Source organism: Centrocercus urophasianus, unplaced genomic scaffold (genome assembly GCF_019232065.1).
Source record: "Centrocercus urophasianus isolate 14NV4802_14NV808 unplaced genomic scaffold, USGS_Curo_1.0 seq_24, whole genome shotgun sequence".
NCBI classification, from domain to species: Eukaryota; Metazoa; Chordata; class Aves; order Galliformes; family Phasianidae; genus Centrocercus; species Centrocercus urophasianus.
Window position 1 is genome coordinate 16198178 of NW_024884800.1, and position 22043 is coordinate 16220220.

Here is a 22043-nt window from a genome sequence, read left to right on the forward strand (position 1 = left end):
CCTTCCCCCGAGTTTCATTGGGAAATAAAGCAAAGCCACAGCGGCAGTCCCAGCACAGCACGGCACGGCCCCGACCGGTCGCCACCCGCTCCCACCCGGCGGGGCCTTCCTCTGCACACCGACGGAGCTCCTCGCCAGATCGGACGAACGCAGCCGTGAGCGCAGCCGTGAGCGCCCGCCCCGCCCCGCCCCGCGCATGCGCACAACCCCGCGCGCGGACCGGACGTCAGCAGCGATCGCGCCGCTGCGGAGCGCACCGAGGGCCGTTGGCCACGCCCACTCCCCGTATGCCACGCCCTGCGCCGGCGCGCGAGGGGGTCCGGCGGGCGGCCGTTAGAGCGGCCGGCAACCATGATCACTTCCGGTAGGTCAGAGGGCAGCGAGACGGCGGCCGGGGAGAGGCGGCGGAGGCAGCAGCGGGGCCGAGCGCGGGATCGACAGGAGGGGCGGTTGGGAGGAAGGGCCTCGCGGGTAGGGTCGCGCCGCCGGGGCCGAAGCGGGGCCCGTCTGGCGGCCGCGCCCCGGCATGCACAGCGAGCGGATGCGCCGCCATCTTTAGGCTCCCTCCCCGCCCGCACTGACAATAACAAGCCCCGGGCCCGGCCGCCCCGGCAGCGCCCCGGCAGCGGAGAGGGGCGGGCGGGAGCCGCGCGGGGAGCGGGCGGCAGGGGCCGCGCTGAGGGCCGCGCCGAGGCCGGGGCGCCGGGGCCGCGCTCGGCCCTCCAGCTGCCGTTCGGAGGAGGAGAGGTGGTGGCGGGGCCGCGGGGAGCCGCCGCGGCCGGTGAACGGCGCTGAGGAGAGCCCGCGGGTGGCGAGAGGCGGGGGCGGAGGCGCTGCCCTGAGGGAGGAGTGGCGGCGGGAGACGGAGGAGAGCCGCGAGGAGAAAGAAAGTCGCAAAGAGACGGGGAAGAGAGGAGAGCCGGTGGTTCCTCCGAGGAATAAGAAGGCGAAGGAGGGGGAATTCCGAGGGACTCTGTCGATACGGAGAGAGCAGTTAAAGGACTCCGCTGAGAGACGCCGGAGGCCGACGCTGAACCTCTCTCCTCTTTGTCGTACCGCCAGGATTTGGTGCCCCTCAGCCTGCTCATTTCTGTGTGTTCATGTTTCCCACAGGTTTCTCTTCCCCCAACCCCTCCGCTGCAGCTCAGGAGGTCAGGCCTGCCACTGATGGTAGTAGCGGCAGCAGCTCCTCCTGCAAGAAGAGAAAGTTAAATAACAGCAACTCCGAAAGAGAGGAATTCGATTCCATTTCCTCCTGCTCCTCATCTCCTTCCAAAAACAACTCCTCCTCGTCTTCTTTGGTCATCACCGCCTCTTCGTGCTCCTCCTCAGGGGTTGCCTCCTCCAACCATCACCTCCAGAAGAAGCTGCGCTTTGAGGACTCCTTGGATTTTATCGGACTCGATGTGAAGATGGCTGAAGAGTCTTCCTCCTCCTCCTCTCCCGCTGCCTCTTCTCAACAGCAGCACCAACAGCAGCTCAAAAATAAAAGCCTTTTAATTTCTTCAGTGGCCGTAGGGCACCACGCCAATGGCCTGACCAAAGCTGCCTCCTCTACTGTGTCCAGTTTCGCCAACAGTAAACCTGGCTCCGCTAAGAAATTAGTGATCAAGAACTTTAAAGGTAACAGCCCGTAATTCCTCACAATCTCTGCGGAGCTGACGCTCAACTTTGTGTTTTGTTTTCAACGTGAAAACCGGTTGGCTTTCAAATAGCTCCAGGTTTTACAGGAAATGCTTTTCTGTGGTAAACGTTCCTAGACTTATGTAAAGGGGGGGGTTATGTTGATGATGCATCCCTGCCCGATCACGTGCACATCCTGAGCCAGACTTCCCTGCCTGGGCTTATTGTTCTGACCGTGTTCACTCTGTTGAGGAGAAGGCCCTGTCTAGTATGTCAAAGGAAATGTTTTACTGCCTAAGTGTGTAAATCACCTTTGATCAAACTTCTAAAGTTTGAAAACACTTTTCCAGTAATCCTGACTCAGGGTGTACTGCATGTTTTAGCCTTGTTTATGGTAAGTCTTTGCAAAATACGCTTTAAAAAAAAAATAGACTTGGATCTACATGTCTTGCCCATGTGTATTTTGTCTGTTTGTAGGTTAATCTTCTTGTGCTTAGTTTTAAATGTTGAAACTAATGTGATTATCCAGCTATTAAGGTGGATTTCCTTTCTGCTTCCCCTACTTGACTTCAAAGTAGGTAGTTCAGACTTCTGCAGGTTATTTTTCTTGCAGTATGATCACTGCCATACTAACTGTTTAATTTTTTAACATCTTTTTTACTTTAATGCATTCTTCCTTTTTTCTTCTCAAACTCACATTATTTTGTAAGTTCTCAACCAACATGATGGAGATTTTCCAGTGTTGTTACTTGAGACCAACTCAAGCAGAGAAATGAAGCTTTCTGATGTGAATGCTGCATGATATTCTAATGAACAATACTGAACTAGGTGAAGGCAGAGAGCCTAGCTAAAATTCTGTAGTTTTTACCCTTAAAATATCTGAAGATTGTGAGATTTTCTTGTTAGCCCATTCTTCTCTTTTACAGTAATCCGAAAACTTACTTTCCTGAGTGTTTCTGTTTTTCTTTGCGTGTTTGGATAGGAGAAGAGAGGACTTAAAGATCTGACAGAGATTAAAACTTACTTCTAAAGGTGCAGTCAATACAAATGTTCTATAGGGATAGCACAAAAGGTGACAACCAGGATTACCTGAACCACTGCAGTGTTCCAGTGTGACTCCTTGCTTTAAGGACCACCGAACTCTCAAGAATGTTCCTGGTCCGTTTCCATGCTGCCATGTCACCATCTGTTCATTTGGTTGTTTTAAAACAATACGTGGTTACATGATGATGAGAAATAAATGCCACTGCTGTGTGTACTCCCTTAGTTTTAAGAGAAGGCGACTTTTCACACTTAAAATATTAACTACATGGCGTGGATGGCGTGGAGCTGCAATCATCATTGCTTATGAATTGCTCTTGGAGTCGCTTCCTTAAAAAGAAGGTCTTGGGAATCTGCATCTCTGGTTTTTATTTATGCTCACATGCCAAGATGACTAACAATCGTAGCGTGCTTTGTCTGCGATAGCAATACACATCCTTTACAACTTCCTAAGATTCAGAAGCTTGGTGTTTACTCCTGTACGTCTTATTCATTACAGGCTGGTGAAAATGAGCAAGTCCCCATTTAGTGAGTTGTCCCTGTGTGGTAGTCAGTGTTGGGATATTACCAGTACTGTAGGGAAGTGTATGGGGGGGAAAAGTAAACAGAAGTAGCATTTTTTTTTTTAATCCCCAAGAGAAATCAGAGAGTTTTGAGGTGTTTGGTTGTTTGTTTGTTTTTTACTTTAAATTTGCAGAAGTCTGTTTGAATGCAGTCAGCTTCACTTGTTGGTGACATTGATATGCATCTGACTTCCTAATTTTTCTCCTTTTCTCATCTGCATTTGGGAACTTCTGTGACCCAACAAAAGGGGTCACTTGAGCAAGCTTGAGAACTTGTAATTTTAAAATAGTCTGGTTTTCTGAGAATGTGACACGGGTAATCTTCTTCATCCCGTGGTAATTGCTCTGGTCTTGTTGTGGGCTCTGCATAGCAGGGCCTCTCTGGAAAATCTGCAAACGCTTGAGCTGTGTGAGCATTAAAAGAGGCCTTCACTGTACAAATATCCTCTGGCCAAACCCAAGAGAGACATAAATAGATTAGTTCAAAATCCAGAGATTTTCCTTGTGACCGTAAAGCCTGTATTACACCAACTATTTCTATGCACGTTTCTTGAGAGTTTCTTTCCAAGTTAATGCAGAGTTGAATTCATGTATTTAGTTAAAAGTATGCTGTACACAACTCCTTATCCCTTAATCCATCGTTTTCAGCTTTTGTTGTTCTGTTGTTGTTTTTTTCCCTGTTACCTGTACCATTCTGGTACCAGGAAGGAGTGTAATAAAGATACAGAACAACCTTCCTGGGTTTTAGAGCTCCCCGTGTTATTTGGATTGGTTTTTATTTGTATTTTTCAATACAGTCACAGGCTGTTAGGGCTGCTGGTGTTGTCATGTGTGTGTGAAGAGTAATGCTGGATTTATAGTGTGTTGCCATTTCAAATGCAAGAAGCTGCTTTTGCCTTATTGCTTTCTTTTCACATATGAATTATAAGCTAGAACATCAACTTCTACTTTCTCTTCTCTGAGTTAGATTTGTGCTTTTGGTAAAAGGTAAAATATTTGACTCTTGTTAAATGCTTTCTCAAACTCTATAAAATAATTCCTTTTCAAGATAAACCCAAATTGCCTGAAAACTACACAGATGAAACCTGGCAAAAACTGAAAGAAGCCGTAGAAGCAATCCAGAACAGTACTTCCATTAAGTACAACTTAGAGGAGCTCTATCAGGTGAGTGCTTCAAGTAGAAGTGTTGAGAGGAGGGATTTTCTTGATGGTTTGGGGTTTTTTTGGTGTCTTTTCCTGTTGTTGTTTGATCTTACAGTAATGGCAAGAACGTGATGTTTTGTTGATAAATAAGGCAAGTAGCTGCATTTGGGTCTTGTGATGTGTTAGCTGCTAAAGGAGAAATATGGAAGTGCTCAATTGGTGGTGTTTAGGTAAGGAAAAGATTTCTTATAGCTCTGATTGAGGCTCAGAAGGAATTCATTTGAAAACCAACATTTTTTGTTTGCCTTTTTAAAAGTAAATACAATACTGTCGTGGTTCAGTTTGTAATTGCTTGTCATTCAGCATTATGTCCAACAACTCAGAGCTCACTTCTGTTTGTTTCAGCAACAGCTCTGATTGTTTTGCCCTAAACTTTCGAGGAAGTGATCGGTCTTAAACTGCATCTCATAACCTTTTATTTATAAACTCAACTTCTTTTTTGGTGGATGGGATAAGGAGACTTTTCTTCCTCCTCACCTGCTCTGAACTTAGAGTTTTAGTGGCATTACTGCTGAAGCTTGTTATAGGGAAGCACTCTAATTACTTTGAAAGCTTTTATTACCTTGTTGGTTGCTCTCTGTTTCTGTAGATGTCGTTCTGTTCACCTGGTTTTGAGTTCTTCCTCATTCCCTCCCCTTTCTGATAAACACTGTATTAGATTTGCCTGGTTTCTGTGAAAAGCTTGGGACAGAAATGCAGTTTGCACAAGGTTTGGGATCAGATTGAGGGAAAAATAAGTTGTGTTCCTCGTGAAACCTGGATCCTCCCAGGCCAAGTTCCTTGGTCTGGTGCATTTTTAAGGTTATTACACTTTTATAATGCTCACTGGTGAAACTAATAACAAAGTACAGGCTGCATTGGCTTGTGTTTAAAATAACTTGCCCTGGACTGAAGAGCAGAGCAAATAACTGCCAGTCAAGTACTGCAGTGTGTTCGAAATGGCTTAAAGATGCAAGGTTGTTAATACAACTTTGTATCTGCTGTGATGTTGCCACTCCAGTCCTGCTGGTTTTTGTCACAGCCTTAGCTTTTCATGACTCTTCTGCTCACAGAAAAGGGTAAGATTTTTCTTTTTAATCTGTTTTAACATCATAATAATGTAGATACCTTTCGAGAAAATAGAGTGCAGTCAGGTATGACTTTTTTCCTGTTCTTTTTATAAATCTAAAAGTGTTGTGATTTAAAATGATTGGGAATCACCGGTGTTTTTAGTGCTTACTGATGTCATTTCTGAGCAACTGTTTGGTAAATGGATCTGATTCCAAACGTGCCTTGGCAGACACCATTATCCAAGCATAGAGGAAATTGCAGAAGCCTGCAGAAGTTGTTGCTGCACACCTCAAAATAGGGTGCCTTTTTTTTTAGTGGAGTTGTTTAGTTTCATTCTTGTCTGTGATGGAAAACTTCACCAAGCAAACACTGAGGGTTTGTTTGGTTGTGGGCTGTTAGTTTTGCACTTGCTTTGTTCCCCAACCAAGAGGGGAGAGAACACAGCTGTGAGCAGCTGAAGTTCTGTGGAATTGACTGCTGCTTTATGGGAAAAAGCCTTTTGTTAATACCAGGAAGTAAACATCTAGATCTTTGGTACTTTATCTTTGGTACTATATCTATAAGATCTTTGGTACCATATCTATAATTTCTTTTTTTTTTTCCCCCTCTAAACTAATCACACTACTTCTGGGAAGTTCTGAGGTTCCTTCATCAAAGCAGTGCTTGTTTTGTTCCTGCTTTCCCTACCACAAACCCTCGTTTGGATGCTTTAATTAAAAGACTAGAATTCACCTTAAATTCATGGATTCAGATATTTTGACCATCTGTAAGACGCTGATGAAAAGGTTTTATTTTGGTAATTCAGAGTAAAACCACTTGATGAATTACAGCTACTAAAGTTATCAGGGATTCCTTGTGTAGAATAATGTCTTGTAACTCTAGCAATAAAATTGGCAGTAGTGTTGCAGCAGTGTTGTGCTTCATAAAGCAAATCTGCTAAAACTTTTGCTTGTGTGCTGAGGAAGTTTGTCCCCTTAAAAATCCTCATAATAGTGCCAGTAAGTTGGGCAGAATTCACAAATAAAAATATTTTTATGGTTGTTGCCAACAGAGATGCGGAACGTTTGTATTTGGTGTTCCAGCACAAGCCTTGAGTTTGATGTTTTGGGATTTCTGATGCACAAATGGAGAAGCACAGCTTTATATGAGCACTGTATAAAAACAAGCAGGTGCTCATATCTGCTAATAGGTGTGTTTTTCTGTCTGCAGCAAAAAGGCCAAGCTCTCGAAGGATTTTGGCAGAGTGATTAAATAGCACTTGGGTTGATAGGCAGCAGTGAGGAGGATGTTCAGCTGAAGTGGCTGAGCTGAGCAGGAGCTCTCACCTGCTGCTCAAGTACAGCAGAATCGCTGCTGGCGTTGGAGTGCTGGTTAGAAGTGAGGCTGGGGGGCTGTGCGGGCAACCAGCAAGTCAGAAGCATCCATCTTTCTTGCTCTGTTGCTTCTCCAGCTTACTTTGGAGAAGTCAGTTGTCTGCTTAGTGGAACTTGAATCAAGTCTCTTTAAACTTGGGGTTTTCAATCATCTTTTTCTTCTGAAATCAAAGCAGCAAATAAGCAGCAGCAGGTTGTGGGAATTAATGTTGAGCCTACCCCTACAGGTGGTACAGCACGACAGAGTTGCTTATCCTTCACAACCTACTCTGAGCTGTAGTCTAGAATGTGTTCTGTTGTGTTGTTGTATTTGTTTGGGATTCTTTATGTGTTAAGTCAGAGATGAATTTATTGCTGTTTGCAGATACTAAGGTCTGTGTATTCTGACAATTTCTGGCTTTTTTTACTAATCCTAATTCAGATGTCCCACACCTGGCTCACATTTCTGTGCGTTGATGCTCAGAAGATGCTGGCTCAGCTTTAATGCCATGCTTACTCTTGCTGTACCTGTTTCTTTCTGATGAGCTTATGCAAGTTTGATTTTCCTGTTGGCAGTGTTGGCTGGGTTTTATTTTGTTCCAGCTTTGCTGTGTCACAGAGCCCATATTTACTGATTCACTTGTGCTGTCTCCATCAAGAAGTGCTGTGTACCCCAGCAGTGATTACCAGTTGCACAACAATAACCAAAGCAGTGCTTGTAACAGTGGCTGTTAGCTGTTTGACAGTTTGTGTGAGCTGTTAGCAAATATTTGAGGGGGCTTCAGTGTAATGGAACAGGCATGCTCTGTACACTGAAATTAATAAGCACTTATGTTCTGAGCTGCTCAGGGCACAGCTCTCCTTTGTCTCTTACCATTGCAGTCACTTATCTCTGGTGTTTGGCATGCAGATGTTAAGTGCTGCAATCAGAAGATGATGGACTTGGAGTGAGAAGCAGCATAATCCCATGTCTTTTATTTTTTTCCTTGTAAAACCACATGTGAGAACACAGACAGACTTCTTACTGTCGCTTTCTCTTTATTGCAGGCTGTTGAAAATCTCTGCTCCTACAAGATTTCAGCAAACTTGTACAAACAATTGAGACAAATCTGTGAAGACCACATTAAAGCACAAATTCACCAGTTCAGAGAATATCCTTTTTTAGCTGTTGACAAGCCAAAATGTTTTTACCTGCCAGTATGTAGTGATGGATTTCTCTAAGTAGTTCATGACACTGAGCTATGGTGAGCTGAATTCCTGGTTTTTGCATAGTTGGGTCTATTTGTGTTTTTGTAGGACCTCACAAAGACCAATTCTGGTTCCTGTGTATCTGTGACCACCTGCAAACTTGAGAAAGTTTCATTGGTACTTAGGAAATGTTTTGACATTTTGTACAAGTTCAAATTAGACTCTGGAGTAAGACTTCAAAGACTGTTTGTTGTGTCACGTGCTCAGATTGCCTTGTTCAGGTAAAAAGGAAAGTTGGAGCAGCTAGTTCCTGTCTTGTTTGAAAGGTCCTACTGGTCTGGGCTGGTACTGCTTCTGAGGGTCAGAAAGCTTCATCTGGAGTTGCATCAGAATGAGATCCTGTTAAGTGGGTTTGGGTTGGTACCAGAATTATGCTGCAGGCTGAGTACAGGTAGAATTTTGAGGACAAATTTTTATCTCCTGATGTTTCCTATTGATATGAGCTGAAGTTACAGCACCTATATGTAGTGGGGCTGCTCTAAAAGTAATGCCTTCTATTTTATGGTGGTGATGGTACAGCAGTAGAGGCTGGGCCTTCCCACCAGGTCCCATTACATTGTGTGGCTGTGTGACAGATGGCAGCAGAGGGGCACTGACAGAATGGCATCTGACATGGGAGTGCGTACGGAGCGAAAGGCTGGGACTGAATCCCTTCATGCAGGGAAAAAAGGCACCCACTGGCATGCATTGACACCTGCTGAACACTGATGGAGACCAGACAGTGGATGTGAGCACAGCGAGGGCTGGGTGGTGCATTTCAGCAGCAGTGACAGAGGTCACCTGGTGCAGGTAGTTATGTGCAGGCTCTTGTTCATGGCTGGTGCAGGTGCAGAGCCAGTGGTGGTGATGATTGAAGCACTGTTTTGTAGCTGTGACTTTCTTTTATCATGCTCTATCAGCTGGTGTTACTGTGCTCCTTCTGGTTGTTTCTGTGGAAATAAATAAGAGGCATTACTTTTGGAGCAACTGGTGTATGTTGTGGATTATTGGAGCTTCAAGTGTGTGGGTTTTCAGTGTTCTCTGCGTGTCTTCTCCAAGCTGGGGTGTTGGACAAAACATTCAGAAGTATTTAGTTTTTAAAACAAAGAAGTTGGAACTGTTTGGGTTTGTTGTTATTGAAAGCAGTTTGTTTATAACACGGCCTTCATTAAAATTAAACAACTTGAAAGAAATTAGGTGCTTCTCCTTGGTAATAGGTGAGTTTGTTGTACTGTTATGTGTTTTTTGTTCTGTTTTAAGTTAAGCTCAATGCTAATGCAACCTATTAATCATAATTTTCTTAATGATTTCTGCACGGATTCCTTGGATAGTGTTCTTTTTCTAAAGAAAATAGACAAATGTTGGCAAGATCACTGCAGACAAATGGTAAGTTTTTCTCTTTGGGAAGAAAAGCAGTTTTCTAGTCCAGCTGATGCTTTACTTAATTCTGTTCCCTTACCAACACGCTGTGCTTCTGAGACATTATCTTTCATTTTGATAAGGCTTCTTTGTGAAATACATTGTATCTAGTACATAGGGAATAGAGCCTTGAAAATACAGTAGTGTATTTCTTGATATGGTGACACTGGAGCAGGGGGTGGCCAGTGCAACTCGGAACAGTTATTTTCATGCAGGCTGTTTTCTGCTTGTACCTATTATGAAAGAAGCTATTCTTTTCAGGAGAAGAATGCTGAGTGTCACATTGAATGGCCCTCTGGGATTGGCAGCGCGCTCTGAACAAACTGCCTGAAACCTCACTTGGGGATTTCTTTGTTGTTGCCACTGAGCATCATTTGTTTTGCTCCTCAGTTTCGAGAGTGGAATAATTGTGGGTTGTTTTTTTTTTTTGTTTCTTCTCATACCAGATTATGATTAGAAGTATTTTTTTGTTCTTGGACCGAACTTACGTACTTCAGAATTCGATGCTGCCATCTATTTGGTAAGGGCACAGAGAATAACATGGTGAGGGGGTTATTTAAGTTACCACTTGTCTGGCAAAGTACTTTCCACTGACCTGAAACTGGATGGTGAGGACACACCTTCTTCATTTTAATGTCCTTACGGTGAATTGCAGATTCTTGTAGAATAACTGATAGAAAGTCTCAGCTAAGTAGATACCAGCATCCAGTTTGTGCAATATAAAGCATGTATTCATGTTCAGCAAACGAAGTGCCAGGGTTTGGCTTGTTTGGGTATTGCTTTTTACACGTGTGGTAGTCATTGAATGTTTTTGAAGGGGAAAAGTTACCTGAAATAAGAGCAAGTTATTCTCTCTCTCTTGTTCTAATAATTAAGCAAATGCCCTTCAATGCCATCACCATACTGTGTGTTTGGTTCTTGACTGGGAGCTATACTATGTGAATTACTTTGCCACAGAATGAAAGAATGATGGATGGAGGGCCTGAATTTTCTACAAGTGTCCAGAATCACATTTCCAAATTCATGGAGCTTTTGAACTGAGATGCCTAAAGCTGTGATCATTCCTTGTCTTTCAAATCACAGAGTTTTTCTAAGGGCTGCTGAAGAGAAATAAAGATTAGGAAGTGATGGACAAAAAGGGATATTGCCCAACAGCTCATGTATGGAAGTGAGGATGATATTCTCCTTTCCTTGTAGAAGCTGCTGTTCAAACAGTTTTGTCATCTGCCAAGTAAAAAAGAAAATGCTGTAAAAGTTCAGTGATTATTTAGGAAAAATGTGTGCATTGGTCTTCAAAATCTGTCATTTACTACTGGTGTGTTGTCATTATTAATTTCAGTATGCATGTGTTTATCCACCTTAAGTGATTTGGGGGCAGAGGAATGAGGAATTTGGAGAAAGCTATTGGGCTCCCTGTTAGATCTAGGTCTTGCTTTATTAATGAATTATTCAGAGGTGATTCTTAATTTATTAAATAGTTTTTATTTTCTTTTTAGGGATATGGGGCTAGAATTGTTCAGGACTCATATAATCAGTGATCAGAAGGTTCAGAACAAAACAATTGATGGCATTCTTCTGCTGATTGAGAGAGAAAGAAATGGTGAGGCTATCGATAGGAGCTTACTGCGAAGCCTTCTGAGCATGCTTTCTGACTTGCAGGTGAGTAAACTTTTGTGCTAACTGTAAATCAATAAATGTCTTACTCTTATTTAGTGCTTGGTAAGCTTTACCTTGGCTCGTTGTGTTGTTTCTCTAGATTTATCAAGATTCTTTTGAGCACAGATTCTTGGAAGAAACTAACCGTCTGTATGCAGCAGAAGGACAGAGGCTGATGCAGGAACGTGAGGTATTTTGAATGCTTAATGGTATTTTATTATACCTACTAATTGAGTGCTTTTCAAGGGGAGGAACTGTTCTGGTGCATTACGTAGTGTGTTGGGCCATACTGTGCCTTGCATGTTTATCATAGCCTGAAAAGCAAATTCACTTGGAGTTGCCTTCAGAGTGCTGATGATTGCCCCTTCCAACTGGATCTGTTGCTGCTGTCAGCCAATATTACTGATTTTTTTTTTTTTTTTCCTCTCTTGATTTTTAAAATATACAAAACTATGCTGGCATTTCCAGGTTCCAGAATATCTTCACCATGTCAACAAGCGCTTGGAAGAAGAAGCAGACAGGATAATCACTTACTTGGATCAGAGCACGCAGTAAGTGCAATCTCTTTGGTTGGTCTGGCTCTTCTCTTGAGGGCCATCAGCTTGTTTCAGTCACTGACTGACTATCAAATGCTTCTTGTTCCCCAAAATTTCTTGGTTATGATGAATCACTGCCTTGGTTGACACATCTGATATTCTTTTTTTCTAAGCTGCTATTAATTGTGACTTAAAACGTTGTTGGGTGTCTGCTTGGAGGAACAGAGGCTGCCACTCCCGGTCTGAGCATCTTCCTGACATGCAAATAATCAGCTTTTATCTTACCTGAAAAAGATAGGGCCAATTTATTTGAGAGAATTCTCAAGTAAGAGACTTTTGATGCTTACACAAGAATATTTGCATGTTTGTTACGGAGTGTGAGATATTGACTAATGGCACCCTTCAGTCTTTGTGAGGAAATCCTGCCCCTGGATATAAACTAAGTGGAAGTCATGACTGTAGGGCACGAGGAACGTCCTTCTAACATAAAGCTGTGGTTGCTGTGCTCACCACTGTCATAAAACTATGAGCAAGTGTTAGCAACTTCTTAAAAAGCAGGTGCAGAGCATTCCAGTGAGGAAGGTGCTTTGCTGCTACAAGCTTAAATTTTGATTTATTACTTCCTTAAGCTGTTAAAAACTTGGGCTCATGTAGTGGCTTCCTTCTTCCACGCCGTTATCAGTGGCCACCTCCTTATTTTGTTTGAATACCTCTTGGCTCGTGAGATGTCCTTGTTTCCTGCCCCAAGGCAAATCTCCCACAAAGCAGGAAAAGGTGTATTCTTTCATAGACTTCTTGCTCAGCTTCTTCACTGATGGAGTCTTGGTCCAGCTGCTTAGAGGTCACTGCTTGCTTAATGTGAGAGTTAATTCCTCAGTCAACAAATGGAGGAAAAAAAACATTTACTGAGAAGGAAAAAGGATAAATGTGTAATTCTAAACATTTTCTTCTATAGGAAGCCACTAATTGCTACTGTAGAAAAGCAACTTCTAGGTGAACATTTAACAGCCATTCTCCAGAAAGGTAATCTTTCCTCTTTATAGAAATGTTTCTAATTATTGCTTGGGGCTTTCAGTTCTTGTACTGGGGGAAATAAAAAAAAAAGTGACAGGTTCAAATGCTGGGGCAGGGCTCAAGCTGACATCATTCTGTAATGCCCTTTGCAACTCAGTTCATGGAATAGCACTGACCATTTTGCAAGTAGGCAAGCATTGTTCTTCTTGTCAGGGCCACAGTGGTGGTTTTCAGATACACAGCAAAATAAAATGAAAACTAAATTGGGGTTTTCTTCAGTTCAATGTGTTAAGTATCATTTTGGACACTCAGAGGTAAGGGAGCAGCGTTTGAGTTATGGTTTTACCAGACAAGAGAAATACTGATTACTTGCTACTCATAAAATACAACTTTAAAAAAAATAATAATAAACTTGAGCTGCAAAGAGCATTGCAACAGCTCTGTAACAGTATCTGTAGAATCAGAATGATCCTTTGTTACTCTGAGAGAGGGTCTGGAGATAAATGTGGGCTCATCAGAAGTTGAGCAATGAAATGATCCGGTTCTTGCTTGCCAGATTCTGGATGACAGAGGTGTGTGAGCGTCTTTTTGCACATCTGGGGTAGATTCTTTGTTCAGAGCAATATCAAGTGTTTAGTATTTACCCAGCTACTTTTCTTAGAGCCTTTTGCCAAAAACTTTAAAGTGGAAGATGAAGTTATTTCTTGAAGCTTCTTGCCTTCAACCACCTGTGAAATTTATTTTTTCAGCTGGAATTGCCAAGAAACCTTTCCTACTGATCAGTAGAGCATGAAGTCCACAAATTTTAAGGGAATAGCAAAGCAGGAGCAGGCAAAAGTGGTGTGATGTGTGAATTAGCCTCAGAATCAGCTCAAGTAGCCATTCTGCATTTTACTCTTTCTGTTAGCTGGATAGCTTTGCAAACCAGGGAGGGGGAGGGAAAAAAAACTGATAAGAAATACCAGCACTGAGGAGGGCCCTTACTGCAGTTATAAGCTGTGCTCTCTTTGAATTACTGTAGGTTTGTAACTGCTGCTAAAATTCTCTTATTTGCAGGTTTAAACCACCTTCTGGATGAAAACCGAATTCAAGACCTGTCCCTTCTGTATCAGTTATTCAGTCGGGTGAGAGGTGGAGTGCAAGTTCTCTTGCAGCACTGGATTGAGTACATCAAGGTATTGTTTGTAGAGCTCTGGTGTTGATGGAATTTATACACAGATACTTCAGTGATCTCTGGAAACTGTTGCATCTGTGAGAATTAACAGCACTTGCTGATGACCATTTAATGTATGGCCTCTCAAATTCTACTGGGTAAAGAACGGTAACTGTTCGAGTCACGTTGAAGAAAACATCAACTGTTTAATTGCCAAATTGTGAACAAATTAGGAGTTATTTTGTTTACAGCTGATTGTGGGAGACAACTATATTTTGCCACGTGCTTTTTGATACTGACAAAACACTTCTCTCATCACCCTCTTAAAATTTACTGTCAGAAAAAAGTTCTGTATTTGTTACTTTGGTTTTGAGTCGACATACAAGTTCTGAGAATGATTATGTAGTAATTCATTTACAATGCTGTTTCTTCTGTTGTGTTAGTGCAACTTAACTTGAATATCAAAACCAAAGTATTACAGAGATAACTTAGGCTTTAGGAATGTTGTCATTTACATTCATTATTCAGGCTAATTGAAAAATGTTTTATTTTGCAGGCATTTGGTAGCACCATAGTAATTAATCCAGAAAAAGACAAAACCATGGTCCAAGAACTGCTTGATTTTAAAGACAAGGTTGACCATATTATTGATGTTTGCTTTCTCAAGAATGAGAAGTTTGTAAACGCCATGAAAGAAGCCTTTGAAACATTCATTAACAAAAGACCAAATAAGCCAGCTGAACTCATAGGTACTTTGTTTCTGTCTCTTCCCATGTGAGAATTTGGTGGGAGGGATGGAAGGAAGTTGCCAATGCAGCTTAAGGAGATGTGATGTGATGGAATTGTTGTGCTGTGCCTTAACACACAATGCATCCTCAGACTGTGGGATCTCTTGTGCTTTGTTATGCTGGTGAATTCTTGCAGAGGTTTCGGTTACAGAAGTGAAAGCTGTTAGCACTTAGGCATCCCAGCAGTTGACTGGCTTCCAGTTTTGAGAATAGCAGTAATTCTGACTTTCAGAACCTTACATAACTGAGCAGTTACCACGTGCACAGGGCAGTTGGGGCTCCACGTAGGTATTTGTCTTCATGTTTTTATAAAAGTGGAGAGAAGTGGCATTGCACTGAACTCATCTCCTTGGTAACAGAGCCTTTGTAGCTTACAAAGCAGGCTGCTTACATCTTTCTGTTATGTGTCTAGCTCTCTGCAACTGGAAATACCTTAATGGTTTGCCTGGATGGTGCCTAACACTGGCTTTGCTGCCTGTTGTGCTCTCAGGCTGGTGGCACGATGCTTTCTGCCCTTCTTTTTCACCTGCTTACCAAACAATTGGAAGCTAGACTGCAATCTGTTAGAGAAATTGGGTGGCATAGACAGTACATTGAAATACTAGTTTACATATTTCTTTTCTTTATCATGATCTTTACTAATACAGCCATGTTAACAGCAGTGTTGGCTTTGTGCACCAAGATTGTAATACAGACCAGAATTTCACATATACACAAAGATTTTATTTAACTGTACTAAAGTTAAGATGCAACAACTGCTTTTCTGAAAAGAGATTTATAACTAGCTGTGATTAAAGTAACCTCAAGATCCTTTAATTTCCAAAAGATTTAATGATATTAGATATAAAAGCAGAAAAACATTAAGGTACTGCTGCATTGTGATGCTGGGCGTGTGCTAAACTTATTCTTTAATGTTCTTTTAGCTAAATATGTAGATTCAAAGCTTCGGGCAGGCAACAAAGAAGCTACTGATGAAGAACTTGAAAAAATGCTGGATAAAATTATGATCATATTTAGATTCATATATGGTAAGTGTTCTTTAATCAGCAGCGTAAAGGTACACTGGATTCACTTTTGCAGTCTTTCTGCATTCTTAAGTGTACTGCTGTTTAATGAGTTAAAATTCCCGTTATGAGATCTGTCTCCAAATCTGTTGAAATGTCAACATCAAGGTCCTCGTTGGTTTTATTGAGCATTAAAGCCCCTTAATAGTAAAAAATGTTTATATAAAACCTTCAATGTTTTGTGATCGCTGTCAAATCTCATCTCTTACAGGAAAAGATGTGTTTGAGGCCTTCTATAAAAAAGATCTAGCAAAGAGACTATTAGTTGGGAAGAGTGCTTCAGTAGATGCTGAAAAATCTATGCTTTCCAAACTCAAACATGGTAAATACCTATGGTTCTTTCAGCCTTATTTGAAAATAGTCACTCTAATGGGACGACTCAGAAATACTGTTTAGATTTCCCTCTATATGGCAGCAAAGATCTCTTGGTGTTTTTTGAGGAGAATCATTTGCTTTAAATTTAGTAACTGTGACAGTAATAGCCAAAACCCAACAGTTTGAAGCTCATTCTGTATAAGAGTTGAGATTCCATGCAGAGCTTATCAGTGATGTGTTCAAACTTGAGGATGGCCTCTCGTTATTTCCTCCATGTGAGCTCAGTAAGATGAAGCTGTGGGCTGGCAGTTCTGTACTCTGGTCTTCATTGCTTTACAATGGAGTCTGGGGGGGGTAGCAGCATTTACAACTCGGAGACTTGTTCCACCATTGGGAGAGTTTGGCAGGAAGCTCATGAAGGCTGGAATAAAAGCCTGAGTGACAAATTGCCAGTGCAGCTGGAGGGGGAATGGTCTGTTTTCCTTGTGGGGAAAAAAGTCTGGTTGCAAGTAACTAAGTAACTAAAACATCCCCCCTTGTTGTTTGTTATTATCTTAATGATATCCAGATCTTTATTTAAGAACACTTGATGAAACAGATCATCCTGCCTCAGTATACATTCTTATACGTAGAGTAGCTGCTCTGCAGTATTTGATAAAAGTTCTTTTTATGAATGGATTTGTCTTTTTTTTTTTTTTTTTCCAAATACAGAATGTGGAGCTGCTTTCACGAGCAAACTTGAAGGAATGTTTAAAGATATGGAGCTTTCAAAAGACATAATGATACAATTTAAACAGGTACTGCTGAGAAGCCTGCCATGGCTCCTTCATTTACTTGTTTTTTGAGTGAGGTGTTCTCAGAAAGTCTAGTGAGAGATACAGAATGTCTTTAATTGTAAACATTTCTATTGTAATTTGAGTTAAACTCCTTTTGGATTATCCCTATGTTACTTACCTATAATATAAGTGATTGCTTTCTAAGGGAGTGCCCAAATATCTGACAGGGAAAGCAGTGCCTACTGAAACTCAGTGGGAGTTGATTTCTTAATTTGTTTCTGTACTTTTTGAAAATGTTGCTGAATTTGTTGGTGGTTCTCTTGATCAACGAAGCTGGAAATGAACTGGAAGAAGTAGTTTTTAAAAGGGGAAAAAAAGAACAGGGAAAAGAAATGTAATGGAAGAAGAACTGTAAAATTAAAAACATTTTAGTGCTAGTTAATAGCACTGTATGCTGATGGGACTGCCTCATAAGTTCAGTCATTTAAGCAGGTAACAATGCCTCCAGGCCAATCCTTTTGGCCATTACTTAGGGCAGTTCTGTACTGTTTTGCTTATAAGCAAAGGTCAACTTAGTTTGCTCAATTCACATGTAAGTAGGTGCATCTTCACATCAGCTTCCTAAAGCACTTTTGTTATTATCTTCCTGTAAAGCACCTTTAGAACATCAGAAAAGTGCTTTTTTTTATATTCTTCTTTTCCTCTACATAACCTGCATTTTATGCAGCAAAGATACCTCAGGGTTATTGCCTTCTGTGCTCTCATCATGCTCTCTGGCTAGCTTTTCAGTCCTGCTGAAAACACGTGTCACCAATACTGTTTTCTCTCAACGTGTTTCTTTCTGCAGTATATGCAAAATCAGAATGTACCTGGCAATATTGAACTAACAGTGAATATCTTGACTATGGGTTACTGGCCAACCTACGTGCCTATGGAGGTCCACCTGCCCCCAGAGGTAATGATATGCACCCACTATGCCAAGTAGCAACCTAACAGAAGTGCACCTTGGCTTCATCTGCAACTTGTCTTACTTGACTGCAGAGCTTTTAAAATAGAAATTGTTTGGTATCACGGCTTTTTTTTTTTTTCCTATTTTTTAGATGGTAAAACTGCAGGAGATTTTCAAAACCTTTTACTTAGGAAAACACAGTGGCAGGAAGCTTCAGTGGCAGTCAACTCTAGGACACTGTGTGCTGAAAGCAGAATTTAAAGAGGTGAGTCTCCTGTTTTTCTTATTCCCCTGGCTTTGCCAGATCCAAATATGGGTGTACCTTAGGAATGTATAGAGGTGTTTTTGTTCTCCGATGGCAAACGTAGAAGCCTTTTCATTAAAAACAAGTTTTGGAAGAACATAGCAGTTTTTAGAGAGCTTCCAACTATTTCCCTCTATCATCTCTCTGTGGGTGTGAATATATCTCAGGAAGATTTCCCTTGAGAGCTGCGAATGTTTGCTCAGTTTTATTTTTCATAATGTTAATGATGAAACAAGTATTATCCAAGCTAGTAATAGCAGCTGTGCTTTTGAACTAATACTTGTCTTACATTTTGGATTAAAGGTCTTTCAGATTGTAATTTTAAGCACACTTTGGATTTGAATTTGTCTGCAGTTGCCTACATTAGCAAATTTTCAGTAGGTGTGCTAGTCTAATCTGACCTCTGTCTTGCTCTGCATTTCACAGTAAACATGAGGAGATCAATAACTTTTATTCTTTCATATTCTAAAATGAATGAGGCAACTGCATCCTGTAAGAGAAATAATTGCCGTAGAGGAATGAGTTGATCCCCCTAAAACAGCCTAATGATGTCTGTTATTTCCTTTGTGATAGGGCAAAAAAGAGCTTCAGGTCTCCTTGTTCCAGACACTAGTGCTGCTCATGTTTAATGAAGGAGAGGAGTTCAGTCTAGAAGAGATAAAGCAAGCCACTGGGATAGGTTGGTACTAAAAACACTGACTGCTTCGAGTGTGTTCTTGAGTGAAGATACTAACCAACTTGTTTCTGCTTTAGAGGATGGAGAGCTGAGAAGGACACTTCAATCTCTGGCTTGTGGCAAAGCTAGAGTACTGACTAAGAGCCCCAAAGGAAAGGATGTGGAAGATGGTGATAAGTTCACATGCAATGATGATTTCAGACATAAGCTGTTCAGGATAAAAATCAACCAAATTCAGATGAAAGAAACGGTATATTTCTTGTTGTTTTTTCTAATAATGTAGGTATTTCATTCTTGGGCTAAGTATCTTGTTGCTTGCCCATTTATAAGCTTTATTCCTCTCAGTTGTAATGTCCATAATGGTATCTGTGTGAAGGATGCACATATATTTTGGATGATAGCACAAACTTAACAGTGGACATTTAAACACGAGCTTCTGTGCTAACTTAGAAATCCATCATCTCTAAAGTTGATCAGCAGAGGTTCCAAGTAGTGGATGCTCTGTTCACCTCAATCGTTCCCTAGAGCTTTCCTGATTTGTGAACAGATCCACTGTGAATTTGCCAGCTAATGTAAAATCTGTGCAAAGATTTTACTCCCAGCACGAGTTCTTACGACAGTGGACTTGCATATTTTGTAGGATTTGTGTCCAGTATTTTACAGTAGACATCTTAGTGTCTCACAATAAAGACTCGTCTTAGATATGAAGAAGAATGTATTCAACAGTTGTGTTCTCTTTAAAACTCTTCCTAAATGGATCCATCAGGTAGAGGAGCAGGCAAGCACTACAGAGAGGGTGTTCCAGGACCGGCAGTACCAGATCGATGCGGCCATCGTGCGGATTATGAAGATGCGAAAAACACTGAGTCATAACTTGCTTGTGTCAGAGGTCTACAACCAGCTTAAATTCCCAGTAAAGGTGCAGTACTGATTCCTTTTGTTTTTAAAATTTGCTCTCTTTGTCCTTTCACCTGTCCTCAGTTAAACGGTGCTTCTATCCGAAACGTGTTTCTTCTTTCCTGATAGGAGGAGCAAAAAATAGGTTATTTCAGGGTTCTTTAAGTGCCAGTTTCATTAGTTCATGTGAATGTTACCTCTAAATTAGTACAACATAGTAAAGGTTTTGAGAACTGGGAGTTTGTTAGTATGATGGTGAAGCCAAGCTGTTTGCATGTTGATGTTCTTCTGTTTCTCAAGTGTTGTGGCAGTGCAGTCTTGAGAGAATCGGGGCAACCGGTTCAGATAAGCAGGAATCATTTTGATCCTCGACTTAATCTGGCTGATATCATACTAATAAATCAGTAGCCAGTCAATGTACAGTGTTTTTTTCCAGACAGATTGTGTTATATAAAAAAAAATTATGGAATGGAAATTACATGTTGGTGTCTCAAAGTTAAAGTGGCCCACAGATGCAATGTGGGAAAGAATAGCTGACTGTGTATGAGTGCAAACTGATTTTCCAGAAGACAGTGACATAAAACTTAGATAACGTAGATTCTATGAGTCTCCGATAACATCTGAGCTCAGCTATGTGCTGCATCCCAGCTAATTCTGTAGCTTTCTCTTTAATTGCACATTGCAAACTTCAGCAGCTTTGTGTTGGGAGATGTTTCGTCAGTCATCTCAAACAGTATGGGTGTTTGGCTTAGGTAGAATTGAGAAGCACTGACTACAAAATAATAATGCTGACGTCTGCTTTAATTTACAGCCTGCTGACCTTAAGAAGAGAATAGAATCCTTAATTGACAGAGACTACATGGAAAGAGATAAAGAAAACCCAAATCAGTACAACTATATTGCATAAACATATGTTGGCCTTTGTTTTACTGCACACTCGGTGTCATACGCAATTGCCAGTGGATAAACTAGCCTGTTAATCCCGTTAATTGACTTTTTATACTACCGATGACTGAATGAAAGCAGTGTAATGGAGGAGAATAGTAGAGTGGACTTCTTTCAGTGGTTAACATGCCCATTTAAAGAGTACTATTTACATTTTAAGAAGAATGCTGTTGAACTCTTTGCATGTTATTTAGTAAGATGTGCAGGAAGCTGCAAGAAAGTATCTGGTCTTCGTAATTCCATTTGACTCTGGGTCTGAAGAGGAGAGTCCCTTGATATGACAGATGTCTTTCACACCTTTAAATGGAAACAGAAGGTTAATATAAGAAAATAGCCTTTAAAATGCTTAAACTGCATGCAAACTTTTAATTTACTGTACAGAATGCATTTCAGTTAGCAACATACCATTGGTTTGGATGATACCCACACGAGGGTTTTTCTCAAGGGGAGGGGAGATGGGGAATAAGCCGAGCTACGCTTATTGCTGATCTAGTGGAATCTGTTCTTGGTTGCAGTTAAGACAAAATGGTACCAATATAAAATGATTTATACAAGTTTGTAGTGTGGGCATATGTATACAAATATCATTCTTAAATAACTGCTACAACAAAACAAGTTCAGATTTGTATTTGTATGGCTTGCCTGTAAGACCTTAGTGTTCACCTTTGGGAATTTTAACATAAAACAGCCATAATGGAAACAAAAGTGACAGTTCTTACTGGACATGGGTAGGAGGCCTTCACCTCTTGGCAGCAATACTCTACAAAAGAGAATCTATTTAAAGGTATTTATGAAAAGCCACACTGTTCTTGTGGTAAAGCTATAAGAACAAAAGCTACAAATTAATTTTAATACTTGTTTTGTTTTGCAACATTCTGAACTTGAACAGACCTCAAGGTTTAGACAGGGCACGTAGGAGACTGCCCTGCTTTGGATTGCTTTAACTTAAAGCTTTAAGAACTCAGCCCTAGATGTGGCAGGCCTCCGAGAAACCCAGAAGCCTACCTCTCATACAGAAAGACAGCCAAGTATTGCTGTAAGGCATCTAAAACATCGTCTTAGGTGACCAGAGAGCATTCTTTACATCTGGATAAGACACGAGAGAATAAGTCACTTGAATGTAGAGCTTTTTTTCAACAGGTTGTTTTTTATTGCTATAGCAGTACGACAGGAATACATGGGGTGAAAAATGTCAACAGGAAAGGTAACTCCTCTACGTAACAGTTCTTCCTTACAGCCAAGCTTTAGACCTACAATCAGCTGTGTTGCAGAGCACAATGAAAAACCTCATCTTTGTTCAGGCACTAACAGTCCTGGGGAATAGCAGACGTTTCCTGTAAGCAAGATGTTACTTTCTTTTCAGTGACAGTGTAACTTAGCGCTCTGTGATCTCTAACTTTTATCACTGTGATCCCACTTTCAGGGGCCTACATGTGAGAGAGGGGGTGTGTGTGTGTGTGTGTGTGTGTGTGTGTGTGTGTGTGTGTGTGTG

The 22043-nt window shown here is 41.3% G+C and overlaps 1 protein-coding gene and 1 long non-coding RNA gene across 3 annotated transcripts in view; one reads left to right on the forward strand and one right to left on the reverse strand.

Moving 5' to 3' along the window:
- The first annotated feature begins 296 nt into the window (after positions 1-296).
- CUL4B (cullin 4B) lies at positions 297-22037 on the forward strand. Its single transcript, XM_042824831.1, has 21 exons — positions 297-364; positions 1114-1623; positions 4276-4391; positions 7880-7983; positions 9376-9445; positions 9925-9998; positions 10975-11137; positions 11235-11324; positions 11603-11685; positions 12626-12693; positions 13741-13859; positions 14394-14586; positions 15549-15653; positions 15901-16011; positions 16716-16801; positions 17628-17735; positions 17881-17994; positions 18607-18712; positions 18787-18959; positions 19476-19628; positions 20418-22037. The coding sequence occupies exons 1-21, from the start codon at positions 352-354 to the stop codon at positions 20511-20513; spliced, it is 2655 nt and encodes an 884-aa protein (XP_042680765.1). The 5' UTR covers positions 297-351; the 3' UTR covers positions 20514-22037.
- The window catches only part of LOC122163549, a 7499-nt gene continuing 4398 nt past the window's right edge, over positions 18943-22043 (reverse strand). For both annotated transcript variants that reach the window (XR_006169969.1, XR_006169968.1), the window contains 2 exons: positions 20704-20848; positions 18943-19728 (listed from right to left, as the gene is read on the reverse strand). This is a non-coding gene — a long non-coding RNA (uncharacterized LOC122163549). The remainder of the gene's footprint in view (positions 19729-20703; positions 20849-22043) is intronic.